The sequence below is a fragment of the Artemia franciscana genome, chromosome 21, assembly GCF_032884065.1.
Source record: "Artemia franciscana chromosome 21, ASM3288406v1, whole genome shotgun sequence".
NCBI classification, from domain to species: Eukaryota; Metazoa; Arthropoda; class Branchiopoda; order Anostraca; family Artemiidae; genus Artemia; species Artemia franciscana.
Window position 1 is genome coordinate 7,243,354 of NC_088883.1, and position 21,850 is coordinate 7,265,203.

The 21,850-nt window shown below is 35.7% G+C and overlaps 1 protein-coding gene across 1 annotated transcript in view; it reads left to right on the plus strand.

Moving 5' to 3' along the window:
- LOC136040882 (uncharacterized) overlaps positions 1 to 14,783 on the plus strand; it is a 57,848-nt gene extending 43,065 nt beyond the window's left edge. The window contains exons 2-4 of the mRNA XM_065725289.1: positions 7,485 to 8,343; positions 10,513 to 10,850; positions 14,353 to 14,783. Of these exons, the coding sequence (XP_065581361.1) occupies positions 7,485 to 8,343; positions 10,513 to 10,850; positions 14,353 to 14,640 (1,485 nt within the window). The 3' untranslated portion in view covers positions 14,641 to 14,783. The remainder of the gene's footprint in view (positions 1 to 7,484; positions 8,344 to 10,512; positions 10,851 to 14,352) is intronic.
- The last annotated feature ends 7,067 nt before the right edge of the window (positions 14,784 to 21,850 follow it).

Sequence of the window (21,850 nt, forward strand, 5' to 3'; positions counted from 1 at the left end):
AATGGAAAACGTAATAGAGGCCACAATCTTGACAGGGCCTTTTGAGGGTGAGGCTGTTCTTATTCCTCGCATTCCCATGATTCCAACGGATCTGCCTTTTCAATTTAAAAGATTGCAATTCCCAATTCGATTAGCATTTGCAATCACCATCAACAAAGCTCTAGGTCAATCATTAGAAAAATGTGGTATAGATCTTAATACTGATTGTTTTTCCCATGGACAATTGTACGTTGCATGTTCGAGGGTCGGTAAACCTGACAATCTATTTATATGCAGCGACAATTGGACAGCGAAGGATGTTGTAATTCGCAAGTTTTACGCAGTTAATTTGTATTGTATCTGTCTATCTATCTATCTATATGAAAACAAGTTGTATGTACGCATGTTTGTTTGTTTTTAAAAAGAGCGTTTGCATATAACGTCATTATAAGTACATAAGGCTTTGTATATGCACAGACAATGGGAAAGCCAAGAATGTTGTATATTCGCAAGTTTTACGTAGTTCAAAACACATATATAAATCTATCTATATTCATAGGTGGTACACAGGGACACAACTACAATGGCGCGTAACTAATATGGCGCGTAACGACTTACGCACCCGGGGGGGGGGGGTTTGGGGGGGCTTGAAGCGCCCCCACCAACTAGGTGTTGGGGTGGCGCTAAGCGCCACCCCAACAGCTACTATGTATATATGTACATATATATATATATATATATATATATATATATATATATATATATATATATATATATATATATATATATATATATATATATATATATATATATGTATCTATCTATCTATATATATGTACGACGTCAATATACAAAAAAAAACTAACTGGAAAAAACTTAAAAGAATTAAAAAGTATCTATATATAAAAAAAACAGAAAAAACTAAAAATAAAAGAAAACTAAAAAAAGAAAAAAAAGAAAAAACTAAAGAGAAAGATACAAAAATTAAATTAAAAAAAAGAAAACAACTTAAAAAGAAAAAAAGAAAAGAAAAGAAGAAACTGAAAAAAAGAAAAAAAAAGAAAAAAAAAATAAGGAAAAACTAAAAAAATCAAAAAAGGAAAAACTATAAAAGAAAAAACTAAAAAAGTAAAACTAAAAAAAGACAAAAACAAAAAAACAAAAGAACTAAACAAAAGAAAAAGACTAAAGGGAAGAAAAGAAAACAAAACAAAGAAAAAATAAAAGAAATAGGTAAAAACTAAAAAGAAAAAAACTAAAAAAAAACTAAAAAAGAAAAAAACTAAAAAAGAAATCTAAAAATGAAAAAACTAAAACAGAAAAAACTAAAAAAAGAGAAAAAAAAAGAAAAAAAAATAAAAGAAAATAAAAAAGGACTATACATGACATCATATTCAATATGACATCAAAAAATTAAAATAAAATAAAAAAAGAGAAAGAGAGCGAATCCAGTACGGTTACGTCATTCACGTATCAAGAACTTTTGCTTATTCTATCCACCAAGCTTCATCCCGATCCCTCCACTCCAAGCGTTTTCCAAGATTTCCTCCTCCAGTTCCAACCAATGTCGACAGATCTGGTCGGAATTTGAAATAAGAGCTCTTATACATGAATTCCTTCTAAATATCAAATCTCATTAAGATCCGGTCACTCGTTCTTAAGTTAAAAATACCTCAATTTTTCTAATTTTTCCAAATTAGAAACACCCCCAGCTCCTCCAATTGTAACAATCACGTATCAAGAACTTGTGCTTATTCTTCCCATCAAGTTTCATCTCGATCTCTCCACTCTCAGCTTTTTCCAAGATTTATATTTCTCTCCTCCAACCCCTTATGTCCCCGGATCCAATTCGAGTCGAGAATGGAGCATCTGAGACATAAGATCCTTCTATATATATCAAGTTTCACTAAGATCTGATCACCTATTCGTAAGATAAAAATAACCCAATTTTCACGTTTTCCTAGAATTCCGGTTTCCCCCTCCAACTCCCCCCAATGTCACAGGATCTGGTCGGAATTTAAAATTAGAGCTTTAAAGCACAAGATCCTTCTAAATATCAAATTTTATTAAGATCTGGTCACCCTTTCGTAAGTTACAAATACCTAATTTTTCCGAATTATCCCCCCCCCCCAACTCCACCAAAGAGAGCAGATCCGGTCCGGCTATATTAGTCAAGTTACAAATACCTAATTTTTCCGAATTACCGCCCCCCCCCCAACTCCACCAAAGAGAGCAGATCCGGTCCGGTTATATCAGTCATGTATCTTAGGCAGGTTTTTATTCTTCCCATCCAGTTTCATCCTGATCTCTCCGCATTAAGTATTTTCTAAGATTTATTGTCCCCCCAACTGCCCCCCCCCCAATGACGCTGAATCCGGTTGAGATTCAAAATAAGAGATCTGAGTTACGAGGCACTTCTAAATATGAAGTTTCATGAAGATCCGGTAATTTTTTCTATTTTTTTCAGAATTAACCCCCCCCCAATAGAGAGGATCCGTTCCAATTATGTCAATCACATATCTAAGCCTTCTGCTTATTTTTCCCACCAAGTTTCATCCTGATCCCTCCAATCTAAGCGTTTTCCGTGATTCTAGGTCCCTCCTCCCAAACTCCCCCCAATGTCACCAGGTCCGGTCGGGATTTAAAGTAAGAGCTTTGAAACACGATATCTTTCTAAATATCAAATTTCATTGAGATCCGATCACCCGTTCGCAAGTTACAAATACCTCATTTTTTTCTAATTTTTCAGAATTAACCCCCCCCCCCCTTCAACTACCCCAAAGAGAGCGGATCCGTTCCGGTTACGTCAATCATGTATCTAGGACTTGTGCTTATTTTTCCACAAAGTTTCATCCCGATCCCTCCACTCTAAGTGTTTTCCAGGATTTTAGGTTTCCCCCCTCCCAACTCGCCCCCAATATCACCAGATCCGGTCGGCATTAAAAATAACAGCTCTGAGACATGATATCCTTCCAAACATCAAATTTCATTAAGATATGATCAACCGTTCGTAAGTTAAAAATACTTCAATTTTTCAATATTTTCCGAATTAACGGTTCCCCCACTCCCCCCCCAGATGGTCAAATCGGGGAAACGACTATTTCTAATTCAATCTGGTCCGGTCCCTGATACGCCTGCCAAATGTCATCGTCCTAGCTTACTTGGAAGTGCCTAAAGTAGCAAAACCGGGACCGACAGACAGACCGACAGAATTTGCGATTGCTATATGTCACTTGGTTAATACCAAGTGCCATAAAAACAAAAAGAAAAAAAGAAAAAATAAAAAAACAAAAAAGAGAAAAAACTAAAAAAGGAGAAAAAAAATTACGAAAAAGGGAAAAAATCTAAAAAAAAAATAAATAAAAAAAATTGAAAAGAAAAATAAAAAATAAAAAAAAATAATAAAGTAAAAAAATAAAATCTACGTATGACGTCATATTCAATATGACATCTTATTCAATACTAGCTGTTGGGGTGGCGCTTCGCGCCACCCCAACACCTAGTTGGTGGGGCGCTTCGCGCCACCCCAAGCCCCCCCGCGCGCGTAAGTCGTTACGCGCCATATTAGTTACGCGCCATTGTAGTTGTGACCCTGTGTCTCACCTGTGAATATAGATAGATTTATATATGTGTTTCAAACTATGTAAAAATTGCGAATATACAACATTTTTGGCTTTCCCACTACTGGGAGCTTTCCGTTTCCAATTGCCAGCAATTGATCTGAAAATGTTTGACCAGAGTCATCGTTTTGCAATCGGACACGCATATTTGTAGTTAATTTTAATATTTTTACGTGTGCCAATAAATTAAAATTTTTCAGGCAAGCATTCATTTCGTCTGCAGGAGTTAAACTACGTAAAAATTGCGAATATACAACATTCTTGGCTTTCCCATTGTCTGTGCATATACAAAGCCGTATGTACTAATAATGACGTCATATGCAAACGCTCTTTTTACAAACAAACAAACATGCATACACACAACTCGTTTTTATATAGATAGATAGATAGATAGATACAATACAAATTAACTGCGTAAAACTTGCGAATATACAACATTCTTCGCTGTCCAATTGTCGCTGCATATAAATAGATTGTCAGGTTTACCGACCCTCGAACATGCAACGTACAATTGTCCATGGGAAAAACAATCAGTATTAAGATCTATACCACATTTTTCTAATGATTGGCCTTGAGCTTTGTTAATGGTGATTGCAAATACTAATCGAATTGGGAATTGCAATCTTTTAAATTGAAAAGGCAGAACCGTTGGAACCATGGGAATGTGAGGAATAAGAACAGCCTCACCCTCAAAAGGCCCTGTCAAGATTGTGGCCTCTATTAGGTTTTCCATTGTTTTTTTTTACGGCAAGTCGCGTGCCATTGCAAAGCTTTGGTGGGTTGATATTTCTTAAAAGTATTATTGGTACGCCTATTTTTAGTTGTAGCACGTGTGGTGGAAACCCTGAAAGATCTATGGAATTTAAAAATTCAGATGGATAATTAACCGCTTCATTTAGTTCCAAAACTGTGTCGACTGACTTGTAAAGGACTGCCTGGTCTCGAATCTTGGTCAAAACAATATTGTTGATTTCGTGGACGTCTATATTTTTGGGTGCGAGAATCGCTCTTTCACTTAGCCATTTATTATTTTTGTAATTTTTTAGAATATTCGGAAATACTTTTTCAATCAATTCATTTTTGGACGTCACTAAATTACAGAAATCAGCAGGTAGTTGTATACGGAAAATGTTTGACCAGAGTCATCGTTTTGCAATCGGACACGCATATTTGTAGTTAATTTTAATATTTTTACGTGTGCCCATAAATTAGAATTTTTCAGGCAAGCAGCAGCTTCCTCGGGTATTGCCATTGTAGGTTCTTCAGTCGTTTTACAATTAGAAATTTCTCTTTCAACGGTCTTCTTACAATTAAAAATTTGTCTTTGAACGATATTCTTAAATACCTGTGTCCTGGTCGTCATTTATATTCCCTGTGTCCCGGTCGTCATTTGTGTCCCGGTATCCCAGTCTGTAATTTCTCTTTGAGTGTCCTGGTCGTTATTTATATTCCCTCTGTCCCGGTCGTCATTTGTGCCCCGGTCTGTAATTTCTCTTTGAGTGTTTTTTCTTTTTAGTATTTTTTAGTTTTTTACATTTTTTCTTTTTTCAGTTTTCTTTTTCTTCTTTATTTTTCAGCTTCACTATGAAATACATATCGCCGAACCTTTGTTTTTTTTAACTAAAATCTGGTAGGCATTGATGACCTTATCCAAGTCAAAATCCCAAACCCAATCATCATCATTTTCAGTTTTGATATGTTTTGACTTTCGCTGTCCAGGTGGATCTTCATCTAACTGCGCCGTTTTGCGTTCTTTAGCCTCAAGCCTGTTTCCTTGCTGTTCTTTTGATTCCTCGGCCCGCTTTCTTTTCTGACTTTCTCTATCAGCAGCAAGTTTTTTGGCATAGACTCTTTGAGCATCTTCATCGGCTTCTGCCATTGTAAGTTCATCAGTCATTTTAAACTTAAACATTAATAGATTTCTACGTGAACATATATGTCTTAAATATCTTTAATGACGTCACCGTCATAGCAAAAATGACGACAACTAACTTCTTGACGTCAGTCGACACAGAAACATGACGTCACCTGACAGACACACATATAGACAACTTATTTTTATATATATAGATGACATCTTACACAATATAAATGTTTGCGGCTCAAAGGGAAATTACCACTAATCCTAAATGGCACCAAAAAGAGCACACCAGGAGGAAACACCAGAGAAAACGTAATAGAGGCAACAATTTTGATAGGGCCTTCTGAGGGTTAGGCTGTTCTTATTCCTCGCATTCCCATGATTCCAACGGAGCTGCCTTTTCAATTTAAAAGATTACGATTCCCAATTTGATTAGCATTTGCAATCACCATCAACAAAGCTCAAGGGCAATCATTAGAAAAATGCGGTATAGATCTTAATACGGATTGTTTTCCCCATGGAAAATTATATGTTGAATGCTCAACAGTCGGTAAACCAGACAATCTATTTATATGCATAGACAATAGAATAGCGTAGAATATTGTATATTCACTAGTTTTACGCAGTTAAAAATTAGCACATATCCGTTGTATATACATATGAAAATCCATATATAGAAGCCGGCCGCGTGCCGCGAGAATGAACAAAACTAGTAACACCTGTGTCTTGAGGGAATCTTCGTTAACCTTCTTGATCTTAAGCCCCCTAAGGAAGAAGGACTATGGCATATTTAAAACCATTGAGGCTTCACTATTCGCAGACACGTCCTTTAGAAAATTTGCTTGAACATAATTTCTTTCGGTTTAGTTAAATAGGTTAGAAAACATACGCTGAAAGTTAGGTCTTCCTGGGATATTACACAGACGGCCTTTTCATAATCCCTTTAAACGAAGCGTTTTATTTATTTAAACACCCCCCCCCCAACCATTCCAGAAAGTGTTACCTTCGGACGTTAAGAATGTAAGTTCTTAATATTGGATGTATGCCAATTTGACATCCTGCATTCACTTAAGCTCTTTTAATTTAGTTCATTTGTAGTGTGCCAGCAGTAACAGTAGAACTAATAGAGTAGAACTTGTACTAAATAGTATAATTTGTACTAATAGTAGTAGAATTTGTACTAAAACTGGTCGCAGCTTCTTTTGTTTTTGTACTGATAGTGGTAGTAGCATTAGTGGTCGTAATAGTAGTAGTAGGAGTGTGCAAATATTGTCTTTTTAGTCCGTTGATCATCCACGTCATCATTCCCTGAAAGTCAAGATTCCCTCCAGCATTTTCTGAAATCTTCACCTAACTGCACTTCGCTTTTTCGGACACCAAAGGTATGACATGACCCACTTTTCCAATGAAAAATGATATATGTAAACGGTGGCCGAATTGCAAAAGTTACAGCTCTTTCTCCGAGGGCTTTAGAGGGTTGATATGCTCAAAAATTCTGTTATTTGACTTTTAAATATGCTGATCAAGATGGCTATCTCAAAATTTGATCGAATACGTTTAGGAAATAAAAGGACGTGGGAGAGGTGGTGGTTACTGCCTAATTATCTTTGACTCTTAAAAAGGTTACTAGAACTTTCAATTTTCAATTAAATGAGCTCCTTCTGAGTTTTTACAACAGCTCCTTTTATATAAAGTGCCTTGGTAAAATAAAAAAGTATTTTGCCGACTTTGCTCTTAACCTAGGAAGTGCTATTGTTCAGCCATGTGATTTTATTTTAAGGACCTTAGGGACTTAATTGAGAACTATTGAGCTGGAAAGAAAAATGTGTTTACAAAGTATTTACAAATTGTGTCTAGAGTGTATTTGAAAGCTTTTATAGACACAGAGAAAGTTTTTCATTACTGTGTTAATGAGAAGTTAATTTGAAAATATAGAAAATCTGTTGCACTATTTGTTTGTGGTTTAAAACCTCCATCAGAATGTGATTATCAAGATTTCTGTGTATCCTATCATTTACTTATAGGTGAATGGAGACACTGGGGAGTCAATCAAATATGGGGAAATTATTCCACTGGTCAATAAGCTCTCGAGTTACTTGAAGGAAAAAGGATTTCAGCCTGGAGATGTTTTGATGTTGTATTGCGCCAACCATAGATATTTCTTTCTACCTATATTCTCTGCATGGAGTTGTGGAGGTGGTGCAACCAGCATATGTCCTGGCGCGCTTCCATCATCTGCTATACATCTAGCAATACATTCTAAAACAAAATTCATAATTGTTGACGATTGCACTGCAGGGAAGGCAAAGGAAGTCATGCAAAAAGTTGACACCATTGTAGAAATAATAACTTTGGAGTCAGAAGTTGAAGGTTGTACTCCCCTTTCTAAAATATTTGAAAATGGAAAAGAGGACGTTGAAGGAGATATTGATATAGATGTTGACAACACTGTTGCATATTTGCCCTATTCAAGTGGAACCACTGGTTTGGCAAAAGGTATTATACATACCCATCGGTCAGTTGGGGCTATGCTGCAGATCCAGCTAGAGTTGGAGATCGGGACAGACTTTGCAATTGGAGTACACATGTATTACATTAGTGGTTTCTATATTTGTACATCTTCTCTTTTAACGTTTAGCAGAATCATTTTCCTAAAAAACTATGAAGAAGAAACATTTTTAAGAATGCTGGAAAAATACCAACCAAGTTTCTTGCTTTCATTGCCATTTCCTCTTATTATGATGATTAAGCATCCCAATTTGGAAGATTATAATTTGGAGAGTTTAAAAGTTATTAGCACAGGTGGAGCGTTCATGAGTTCAGAAAATCAAAGGGCCCTTATGAAGCGACTACCAGGTTTGCAGGATGTAAGAAGCCTCTACGGTAAGTCGTTACCTAATTTTTATTCTAGTCACATCATAGTTGAGCTTGTGTTCTTCGGTGATTTAGCTTCACAGCTGTAGTACAGAAGTTGAACACTAAAATGGCAAGAATACCAGTCCTGTTCTTTAGTTTAGTGTGACTTTAACCTTTACCAGAATCATTTGAATTTCAGACACAAAAAAATAAATTGAAAACGTTGTATATGTCTTATGTAAGAGAAATAACAGCTTCAAAATCTGAATTTCACAACAAAATACTAATTTTGTTTGTGTATTTCACATGTCATAACTAAACAATAAGTGTCTTAAAAATTTCACCACTAACATTTAAACTGCGATCTTGGCCAGATTAAACTATAAAATTTATCTTGGGCTCTAAAATATACAAAACAAAAATGAGAAATTTAATAGATCAAGTTTTATTCTACATTTTTTTATAGGGACATTCAATCAATTCAATACAAAAAAGGAAGAAAGTTACCGAGTTGTATGAATACCAGTTATTCTCGATTTTAGCGCCACATCTGTAGTTAAGGAGCAGGAAGTTGATAAAACAGAGACTAGGTTCCAAAAGTCTAAATCGAACCCGATTTATTCCCAAATGTTGTTTCCAAATAAAATTTCTTTGTATTTTTGTGCCAGAACCATCACAAAAAAAAACAAAAAAAAACAGCCGTTCCAGTTTTTTCTCAATTCCAACAAATTAGGCGTTAAGCCTGTAATCTGCTTGGTAATCCAAAAACTTTACACTTTGCTCAACGAATTACGAATGTTACTGGTGCGGTCAGTTTGCGTAATTTTGATTCTATCCGTAGTCTGACTATGTCACTTAGTCTGAGCAATGGCTGATAAAGCTGAATAAGAGTATTCAAGCTATGCGGCTCTGACTTGATTTTCCGGCACCAAACTTTGCTCTCATCCTTAATAAATTTGACTGAACTATTATAAACCGTTTTAGCGTATGTATTGATAAAAGGTATTGGAGACGCCAAACGCCCCCCCCCCTCAAGAAAAACGTAGGAACTGGCAAGGAGCTAAAAAAAAAGCTTGGTCTTACTTCCACAAAGATGATGCAAGATGCCTTAGCCATATAATGAAAGTGATTTAGGTATTGTCTCATTTAACTCCCCTAAGTAGGCTTAGCTAAATCTTATCCTCAGCATCAACATCCCTCAGAAGGCCTAACCAATACAGCATTTCTTTAAAGTATTTAAAGACCTCACCGAAAGACGTCGGAATAGATATAGCGGAGCTATCGTGCTTTGGCTAAAGATAGCCAAAGGATGCACTAAAATTTTATGAAGTTCTAAGACGTTTAAGATATTTCCATGCTTCAAAATACTGGATTGAGATAATATACGAGGATAAGCCCATATATAATTGTATTACAAATTTGATAATATCTGTTCAGGGAATCTTGACAAATTTCCTTTGGCCAAAAAATTTATCTAAGTTTTATTTTTTTAATTGAGTTTTTAACTGAGGCACCTTTTGTAGGCAAGATCATTTCTTTTCGTAAATTTTTCTTATCCTATATATATATATATATATATATATATATATATATATATATATATATATATATATATATATATATATATATATATATATATATATATTTCAAGTCATATATATATATATATTTCAAGTAGATAGTTTGAAATCCAGTTATTTTCTAAGATCGTGTGATTCGTTCAAAAATGATAGTATATTAAAAATATTCAATAGATCCTAGTTTTCGATAGGGTCCTCAACATCATAAATGAAGATGGTATATACTTCTAGATTTAGTGCATAAATCGGTAAGGCCAATTGCTTGCATAATAATTATCAAGGGGCTTAAGAAATTTTATCCCTAAGTTTTTCCATTAGAATTATTCTATACCGTTCCAAGTGAGCCTTCCAATAGGAAGGCCCAAGTTCCGGGGGAATAACAGTCTCGAGAAATTTCTGGGCTAGGCTGGGATTTCACTTCCTTTATGCAGGAGGCTAAGCTGCAAACTTTCAACCCCATCCCTGCATCAGGATTAAGTACGTAAGTAAGTAAGATCCACATGGCTCAATGAACAAATTTCGATTTCATTTTCCGTCTTCTTAATTTTAGGTTAATTCTATGACGCGAAAATAATTTGCAATTTTACTCAATGTAAATAATCCGACAACTTTACAGCAATGACGGAAACTGGTGGTATAACATCGTTTGAAAAGGGAATCTCGGCAGATATCCGAGAAAAACACCGAGCCAGTGTTGGCACACCATATCCTGGCAATGAGGTAAAAGTAATAGACGAAAATGGTATTGAACTTGGTCCTTATGAAAAGGGAGAAATATGTGTACGAAATTCATCATCTATGAAAGAGTACCTGCATAATCCAGAAGCAACAAGAAACGCTAAGATTGATGGAGGATGGATTAAGACCGGTGATTATGGATACTATACTGAAGATGGATTCATTTATTGTGAAGGGAGAAAAAATGAGTTGATAAATTACAAAGGACATTATATAGTGAGTACATGATTTTGTTCATTGCTTGTAATTTCCTGACAGAATAGACAATGTTTATGTTTGACTCATATTTAGCATAGACGTCTTCGTTTTCTATTTCTTATGTCAGCTGTTAATGATATGAAACACGTAACAATTGGCATTTTCTACTGACAATTTAGATTTATGGTTTAGTTTGTGGAAATGTGAAAAGTAAAGGAACTTAAATCAAATTCCAAAAAACTCAAAGTCAGATTATGTAGAAAGGATTTAACGTAAGCATAATATTTGAATAGTTTAAAAGTTCAAGATTTATTTTAACTCCCCTCCCTCAGCCAAAAAAACGATAAAGTCAAACCTCAGATATACTCGAGGTCTATCAAGATCACATTTAAAAAGTTTCGATCTTTGTGCCGAACAACAAAGGTAAAATGGACTGAAGCAAATATTTTACTCAGGGGTTATTTAGTGGAAGCTAGACCTAAAAATTAAATGGCAGCGAATTTACTTAATGTAATTATGTAAAATCAATTCCTTAACTAAAGTAGGTTGCTCAGACTGCAGTAAAAAATAAGCAAATATGTCAAAAGTGCATCTAAGGCTTCATCTAAACTGATTTACAAGTTGGGAGATTAGAATAGCTTTGGTTCGGAAGGAGAAGAAGGCATTGTTAATCCAAGTTACCTTATATCTGCTGCTAAAGAGGTCGATAAAGAAAAGAAAGATGTGGCCAAATCTATTGTTCTATATATACTTTATACTCTAAGAGAAAAAAAGGCGCTCTACAACTATTGCAAAAGCTTCCTAATGGACAGAATCGTTATTACTCTCATTACAACAATGGAAACAGGACCTAAAGAGATCTTAACCTCCAGTGGTCTTTTCAGAAACGTATTGATTTAAGCCGTCATTTCCTCTGAAGTAAGCGATTTTGCGACAAGCCTGTAGCTGAAGACGCTTACATCACTGCTCCTAGATTAATCTATTCATTGAGCCAAAATTTTGATTTTACTAAAGGTAGTTTTAGGGGCTAGGGCAGATGGAGTACTTGTCCCAGGTTCTGAAGTTTTAAGGCCGCAAAATTCCAAATAAATAATCTATCATTTATAACCATTTTATGATTTTTGAAATATAATTTTTATCAAAATAAAGTAGAAGGAGCAGTTGGCAATAAGTAAAGGAATATTGAATCTAAAATTTTTCGTTTGCCATATCTTTTCTATAGCAAGGAGAATTATATTTAAATAAATGCAAATTGTTTTTTAATAATGAAATTTGTTTTATAAATAAAATAAATTCACAAACCTTTTGGGAGACAATGATGAAGGGACTAATCAAGATTTTAACCCGGGTGTAAGAAAGCCAGAACAGCCATTAGATACTACTTAGACTTTTTTTCTAGAATCTAAAACTGCTTAAAAATAGAAAAATATTGCTTCATACGCCATTTTCAACTAATGCCCTTAGTATTTTCCATTTAAAAAATTTTATATGCCAAATTTTTAACATTAATCTAAGATGATTATTATAAAAGGAATACAGCTAAATATCAAACAAAACTACTTGGATTGTGTATTCCAATTCTTGTAACTTTAACTTGGTTGGTAATCTTTGGTACATTGGTCTACTTTTTTGTTCCAATGGCAAAGATTTATCAAGCCAACAGATCTTCTTTAAACGTACATTAGCAGATTGATAATTTCCGTACATACAGTTATTACGTATGAAAACAAAGAAAGGGAATAAAAAATGAAAAGAGAAAAAACAAATAGGTGAAAAAAAACGAGGATTTTATCAGCCAGTAGCTAAATATGAAAAACAAGCAAATATTTCGACAAGGATTCATGCATAGCCAGTATGGTCTCAGAACGTATTTACAGTTATTATAAATACTCATAAAAACTGGCTTTAAAAAATATGTCGTTTTAATAGGCAAACATAATGTTTAATAGTCACTTTCGTATGTACCACCTAATCTTCTTTTAAAGCTACTACAACAGTCAACCATTAGTAGTTAGTACTTGCTTTAAATTATCAGAAAAGGCCATAATTTCAACACAAAATCCATTGTTGCCATTTCACAGAAACTGGCTTAAACAAAACCCTAACCTTAAAATGATAATTTGAGGCTAATATTAACCAAGCTAAAAGTCTTAACCTGTTCAAACTTGGCTCCAAAATGAGGCTTCTGCAATAGGTAGCCATCAAAGGTGACTGAAATATCAACAATAAAACGGCTATAGGCACTTCGCATAAAAACAGCTTAAAACTTTTTTAATATAAAAATACCCATACGGATTGATTTCGTTTGCTAATATTCCATGTTACAGGTTTTGAACGAGCTAAAATCCAAATTAGAGCTAGTATTCACAAATTGTTCTGAACCCAACATAAAAAGTGATCTCAACACAAAACCCACAGAAGCCATTTTCCAAAATGCATTTAGCATTTATAATCTGAAAACAGGCATATTGATTAATCTTAACGACTAATATTCACTCTTTAGGTTCCAACTATGCTCGAATCCATGCTTCTTAAACACACAGCTGTCAAAGAAGAAGGAGTAATTGGAGTTCCAGACAAATAAGTCAGAGAATTGGTTGGGGTAGCAATAATTCTTAAAGATAATGCAAATGTAGATGTCACTACAGCTTAGATACCAATATACAGTTATGAAAAATCGATTTATTTTTGGGACACATAGCGATGCTAGCGGCTGGAGACAAGAAACTAGTATTGGTATCTAATTGGTAACAGGAAACTGGTATTAGTATCTAAGCTGTGTATGCAACAAAACAAAATTGCGTTCCTGCCTATGGTGTTGTAGTACGATCTACGCGTCGTAGCGTGGGCTTGGAGGAGGCGCCAAGTTCAGAGCTCTGTACCAAAAGCTTCTGATGGGTAAGATAGGAGTTTTCATAAGTGTATTTGTATCTAAGCTGTGTATGCAACAAAACAAAATTGCGTTCCTGCTTATGGTGTTGTAGTACGATCTACGCGTCGGAGCGTGGGCTTGGAGGAGGCGCCAAGTTCAGAGCTCTGTACCAAAAGCTTCTGATGGGTAAGATAGGAGTTTTCATAACTGTATTTGTATCTAAGCTGTGTATGCATTAAAACAAAATTGCGTTCCTGCCTATGGTGTTGTAGTACGATCTACGCGTCGGAGCGTGGGCTTGGAGGAGGCGTCAAGTTCAGAGCTCTGTACCAAAAGTTTCTGATGGGTAAGATAGGAGTTTTCATAACTGTATTGGTATCTAAGCTGTGTATGCAACAACAAAAATTGCGTTCCCGCCTATAGTGTTGTAGTACGATCTACGCGTCGGAGCGCGGGCTTGGAGGAGGCGCCAAGTTCAGAGCTCTGTGCCAAAAGCTTCTCATGGGCAAGATAGGAGTTTTCATAACTGTATTGGTTTCTAAGCTGTGTATGACACTAATATTATCAGTTAAATGGACTCTTCGCCAAGTCAAAATGAGAAACTAATAGGCATATTGATTAACATTAATGACTAATATTCACTTTTAGGTTCCAACCATGCTCGAATCCATGCTTCTTCAACACCCAGCCGTCAAAGATGCAGGAGTAATTGGAATTCCAGACAAAGAAGTTGGAGAATCGGTTGGGGCAGCAATAATTCTTCAAGATAATGCAAATGTAGATGTCACTGATATACTCAGTTATATGAACTCTTTGTTAAGTCAAAATGAGAAACCGAGAGCAGGTGTCAAAGTGTTTAAGACTCTCCCTTACAGTGATGCTGGAAAGTTGTTTAAGAACCAGCTTTTGAAGGACTGGACCAGTGACTGTGATTAAGGAATCAGCTTTTAAAGGACTGGACCAATGACTGTGATTGAGTTTAGCCAGCATTTACAAGAATTCCTTTATTGGTTTGACTTTAAAAGATAGTTAATATTATTTTTACCTAATTCAATCTTAAATATATGGGGAAGTGTGAATGACCTTGTAAGGTATTTCAGTTACTAAAAGCTCGTGGATCGGACACACCTGCTTTTTTCCGCACCAATTTACACAAATGGTGCCGAATTTCATCGGGAATATAAACAAAAGAAATAATCAATTTTCTCCCTTTCTCTAGCAGGAAAAGTTAAAAAAAACAATTAATAATAATAACAATTAAATATTTGGTATAAAAGAAATTTGTTGTTTAACAATGAAATAATCAAATTTAATCAAAAACATTTTAATTAAATAAAAAAATAGTAATGAAAGAACTAAACAACAAGTTGAGATAAATCATTCAACTATTGATAAACTGAAGTTAGAATATTGGTGTCCATAATCCTTGGTTTTGAAAAATTCGTGCAAAGGACACTTTCTACCTTGATTCTTTTTGTACCGCTATTGTTTGTCCACTGAACTGCTTAAATTGGTGACCGAAAAAAGCTATGTGTGCCCAGCCCTTCCGAGACGGCATTTTGGTCTTGCAAGTAGCATAGATGGTGTTAGATAGTTCATTTATGTATGTATTCCCTATGCTTCTAGCTAATAAAGATGGCGAAACTATAAAGGTAGTAGATGAAAAAAAAGAAATTTCCCCGATGACAGTGCCATTTTAAAAGTGACCACGATCGTAGGGATAAAATATTAATACTATAAGGGTAAGAATTCACATTATTTTAAACAACAAAAAGTTCGAGGTGCTAAAACGTAATTTTAAGAACGTAACAAACTTTAAAATTGGCAATTTGATTTTATTATTATTGACAAGCCGCCAATTAGAACTATATCCTCATTTTCTTAACTCCATAATTCCTAATGTGGGCTATAGGCCCCACTCATGGGGTAGTGCAATGCTTTGATACTTCATTGGCAAGAGATGCGCTCATTGGATGATAATACTTTAGAGCCTTAACTTTGAGAAAAAAAAATTTCACGTGAACGACGTCAGATTCATATGAATCTAAAGATAAAAAAGAGACATAAGGGTGTTACAATAGCGACATGCATTGTATTAGAGGGCATATTTTTCATTAGCATAAAATGTGCATGGAGAACAAACCGAAAAGAAATAATACCAGTATAGTCTTATTTGCTTTTTTAGGTGAATAAATGGAAATTTTGAGCAAAAATTAATTTACAGCGTCACGAGAGGAGGGGGTAATCACGATTTTAGAAATGTATAGGGCGGAATGGCCGAAATTTGGCTGGAAACCATATATAGCGAAATGACAGCGCTTGCCACTTATCCCACTAATGTATCTGTGGTCTAGTTTTGCGGATGTAGTATATATTTTTCTTCTGATTCTTTTTACCAATTTTGGTATTTGTTTTGTGTGCGACACTTCTACCGGCACAGTCAATAATAAAATTCATCCGAAAGCAGAACATTCTTAAATCATTGATGAATATAAATTAGCCACATGAATCTAACTTATTAAACATAATAAAAAGAACAAATAGGCCCAAAAATTTAGCGAACAGGTTTGAGGATGACAAATATTTAGTCACTTTTTTTTCACGTGGGTCTTATAACATGTTTCTGCTTTAGGAGGGCCAGTCTGACTTCGAGATGGTTCACTCCTCCAACGGGGTGCTATAGCTTTTAATTTACGATCCGATAAACCTTTCCCAAGTTTCTACTACCACCCTCTATATATCATTGAGATGAGGGAAAAAATACTACTACTGACTACTCACTACCGTACCAAGACGCTTGAGGCCAAGGCTGCTATGCGGACTCCACCCCCATCTAAATCTGCTCAACAACTCCCGCGATACACCTTCCCTGGAAGTCTCCATTACCCTAAACTCTTTTCGTATAACACCCTTCCAAAAAATATTAATAAGAAAATAATGTTATTTAACAACAACAAAAAATAATAAGACAATAATAAGAAGAAAAAAAATAATAATAATAAATAATCCATGGTATACACATCAGCCAAAGCGACGATGTCCATTTTAATATAATAATAGGATTACTTTGAGTATTATCTGAACATGTGTTGCTGAAATATTTTGTGGGCAGTAATAGCAAATAGCAAAAAGTTCTTATACAGTTAACTGCCATCTCCAGCATACAATATATGGATAGCTTCAGTTAATAAAGTTTATCAATTGATTCTATGGGCCAACTTTAAAATTGTTTGGAAGAGCCGTTTAAGTATTTTTACATTTACCCATTGAAATTTACAGATAAATCAGCTTGGAATTAAAGTTTATATTTCCTTTTAGTTTTAGATTAATTCAGCCGCAGTATTTTGGGTCATTCATTATAGAAATAATCAGTTTTATTGGACTTCAGGGATCGGTAGTAACGAGTCGGAAATTTCTCAAAATCAGGCAATGAATGATAATAGTCCAGGAATTGTATGAAAAAAGGGCGGCACCCGAAACCAACGGCAAGAGAAAAGATTCTTTGACTGCTTAACTCAGAAAAAAGTCCTGATTCCAAATATGCAAAGTTTCATTTTTAGGTCGAGTTTGATTTTGAGGGGTTGAAATTTGTGCTTCTATATATAGGCCTACAACAACAAAATTTATGTCTAGCATAAGGTAATAGATCACAATGATTATGAAAATCACAGTAGTATCCCATCTCTGCTTTTAAATAGACACATAGCCACTACTCTTTTCTTCCTTAAATGGCTTAAGATGACGAAGAGGTTGAACGGCGATTCCTCTGAAGATGCAAGTGCAGGTTTTGAAATAGGTAATGTTTTCTAAAAGATTCAGGAGTTCGTTACGTAATAGGGAGGGTTTACGAAACCATACATGTGTTAATTATTTAAAAACCTGCGAGAGCCAGGGCAAAAATCTTCAGGGCCCGTTAGCAGTGGACCTTCAAGACGCCGGATTTCTGTCAACCTTTTCCACCAGGAAGGCCTTTAAATTAACATGGAAATTTTTTCCACCGGGGGGCCCTACAAACCAATTCAACCGGAAAGCCTAGCAACCAATCCAACTGAGGGAAGGGCTAGCAGTCAATTCCAACGGGGTCCCTAGCAGCTAATTCCGACGAATCCCTAGCCACCAAATTCAACGGAACACTAGTAGTCAATTCCACCGGGGGCCCTGCATCCAATTTCACAGAATTCAAAAGCAACCAATTCCAACGGGACCCTAGCATCCGATTCCAAAGGGGGGCCCTAGCAGTCAAATGTGACAGGGTCCCTAATAGTCAATTCCAATGAGGTACCCTAGCAGTCAATTCCAACGGGGGTCCTAGCAACGAATTAAAACGGGGCCCTGGCATCCAATTTCATTTGTGGCCCCTGGCAATCTCTTTCACCGGGGGGGAAGGTGGATCTAACCTAGCCTGATGGCCTTAACCACACTTAACCTAGCAACCTTTTCCATCAGGGGCCCTAACAATCAATTCAAGTGAGGAGAACTAGCTGTCAATTCTAATGGGGGCCCTAGCAGTCAATTCCAACGGGGGGGGGGGGGGCTAGAAGTCAATTCCAGCGGGTCAAGACAACTAATTCCAACGAACCCCTAGAAAGCCTTTTCACCGAGGCCCTGGCATCTAATTTCACCGTCAAAACGTCTTAGTTTTGTCAAACGGAATGTTTGCTTATCTTAAGGATGACGCATTTTCAGGTGACTTGTTTCTATAGGGCCCGTGGAGAGCCTCCACTTGTAACTGTGGAGGACGCACACGTGGGGTGTTAACTTAATGACAACGGACACTTGGGCTGTTACATGATACTTTAAGAGATTTTTTTCTTTCAATGTGTTTTTCTTTTTTCTCAGTGAATCTTTATAATCTAAAAATTTTGTCCGCATTAGGATATGAAAGGGATTTTCTCTCAGTGGAATCGAGAGCTAGACAGCTGGATTATGAAAGCCTTTCTAATATTCTCTTTCTAATATTATTCGGGTAATACTTTCTACGTTATAGCATATTACACATAGGGGGAATCTCATATACCCCTTACTAGAATGATTGAATGAAGTACCTGTTTTTCTATGTATGCAATAATTGACATGTAGGGGAGATAATTGATTAATAGAAAATGGTTATATTTGGGATGCACTTGCTTGTTGATTAATAGTTCAGAGGGTATTATCAGATAATGTTGGTGGTTGTTCTTAGCCCATTTTTTACTAATAGATTCTTTTACTCTATTGGACTTTGTGCGTACTATTAGAGGTGAAATAAAAGTGAGTATCATTACAAAATCGTGAAATCATGGAAAGAGTGGTTAAAACTCAGTAAAAGGAAAAATAAAGTGAAAACCTTCTAAAGAATGACTTATAAGCAAAAAAACATGAACTAAAGAAAATAGGAACCGGTGTAACTAATACCAGGGGGTGCTGTTAAAGGTAATTTTAAGCCATATTAAGTGATATTTCTATTAGACACACTTGCAAGAAAAAGAGACACATTTTAGCAGTCAGTCAACTCCAGAGGGGAAGGGTTATTATTAGAAGTAAAATGAAGCCATATTAAGAGATATTTTTGAAATGTTTTAATGAAATTACCTCGTTTTTATTGCTCTATTTGATGCACCTGCTTGTTAGATTCCATTAATTTAAATTTTGATACTAGCAAATCATATTTTGAAAAATGAAACACGCAAACGATGAAAAAATGCCACATTTTGCATTATGTTATTTCTGAGAGATTTTAATGAAAATGCTACGTTTCTTTGAGCCAAGACTTTCATATTCACGCCACCGTGACGATATGTGGCCGGCCCACTCGAGCAAGCAATTCGAAAAGGGGAGCGTTGTTATTAGAGGTAAATTTAAGCCATATTAAGGGTATTTCTGAGAGGTCTTAATGAAAATGCCATGTATCTATTGCTCTATTTGATGCCACCATGACAATATGGGGCTGGCCCACCCTAGCAAGCAATTTAAGAGGAGGAAGGTTGTTATTAGAGGTAAGTCTAAGCCACATTAAAAGATATTTCTGGGAGTTCTTCATGAAAATGCCTTGTTTCTTTGACTGTTCTAGATTTCAGTCTCCCTCCGCCAAAAAAGTCCTTTTAACAGTCCCCAGCTTAGCTTTAAGCTGTAAAACGTCCTAGTCCAAGGTAATTCACGTTGACAGACTATGGATGACACAAGGCACCCTTTGGCACCCTCCATCATTTCAGAGGCATTTTCAGATTCATGATAAAAATATGCTTTAAATCTATTGGATCGTGTTTTCGCAAGTTATTCTCAATGTGTTGGTCCAAGTCAATTCACGTCACCGTGGCACACTATGGGTGGCACACTACACCCTCTGGCACCCCTATTTATTCCTATGACATTTTTTCAGGTATTTCCATGTTGAAATATGCTTCAAACCCATTGGATTGTTTTTTTGCAAGCCACCCTCAACGTGAAACACCATCCAAATTCACACCACCGTGCCAAATTATGAATGACCGTCTTGCACCTTCTAGCAGCCATTGTCATGGCTGTGGCATTTTGGTCAGTTCCTCCACAAAATCCCTTTACACTATAATCGATAGTTTGAACTTAGTCAAAAATCATGATAGAGTTTCTCTGATAACTCCTGCCAATTGAGGCCATCGTAGCACAATCTACCAGCCTAATGACCCCTCTGGTGCACTTTATCACACATTGTTAGCCTGTGACACTCAATGCCTGACACACGGCACTTTCTGGAAAGCATTATTAAACGTCTGTCATTTTTCAGACATTTCCCTCCAAAAATATCCGTTTACACTAGAATCGATCGTTCAAACTTAATGGAAAACCCCCCATAACGTTTCTTCTGACGACTCCTAGCAATTGAGGCCAGTGTTGCACAACCTAACAGCCCGCTAACACCCTCTGGCATACATTATCACACCTAAGGCTTTTAAACCTTTTTCCCACAAAAAAATTTATAAACTAAAAATGACCATTGTTTTTATTCAAGCAGTGAAAGTTCACCCTTTCGTTGTTAGATTACAACGTTCTATGGCAAATCCCAGCCTTTGAGACTCAATGGCTGACAAACGACATCCTCTGGCAAGCATTATCACACGTTGTGAATGATCCCCAAATTGAATATGTGCCATATTAAGATAAATCATATTGAAGTATATCACGAGATAAATTCAAAACATTTATTTTTATGATGATATTCAACATGGCATTATTTCAAAAAAAAACTTTATTACGTTTCTTTGTTATATTTCTATTATTTTTAGGGACCACTAACAACTCAGACGTTAAGAATGTCTATTCAAAAGTCAAAGAGACAAGACAAAGAAATTTCAGAGACACAGGCACTACTACCAAGCTCATAGAGGGTCTGCTAGTATCTGAAATGGGTTAGCAGATTTTTTTTTACCAAGGTCAGAGACAGATAACCGAAAATTTTTAGACATTTTTCCTTAGAGAATTATGTAAACTTGTTCAAAGCACAAGAAAGTAGTCTTTCTTAAAGATTCTTAGAGACGTTATCTTAGATAATGTAGGTAAGGCTAACCTTAAGGATTCAGCCTTTTTCTTTGATGCTAGTAGGCTAGGTTAATCTAACTTACTCATGATAGGTTTGGTTAAGTTAGGCTAGATGGCAAACCATCTAATCTAACTTAACCCAGTTAACCTAGGTTAAACTTGGTTAAACAAGTTAACCTAGGTTAGGTTAACCTACGTTGACCTAACCTACTAGCATGTAAGAAGAGTCCTGAAAAAACGGTGCGAGTTTACATAAAATACCCATAAGAATCATATTCTTTTCTAGCTGATAGAAACTAGTCGTTACAGGTACCTAGGGTAAGACAAGTTGTTACAAGTACCTGGGTTAGTTATAGGTGGGTTGCTGGTAGCCATGCTGTGAGAGGTTGTACTTTTAGTGGTTAAGGACCATTTCCCTATGTTTTAGGTAAGCTTGGAGCATTCTCTAGGAAAAAATCTCTAAAAATTCTGTAAGAAGGACTATTTTCCTATGTTTTCAACAAGTTTGTATCATTTTCTAAGAAAAAAACTCTAAAAATTCACTAAGAAGGATATTTTCCTATGTTTTGAACAAGTTCATATCATTTTCTAAGAAAATATCTCTAAAAATTCTCTAAGAAGGATTATTTTCCTATGTTTTAAACAAGTCTGT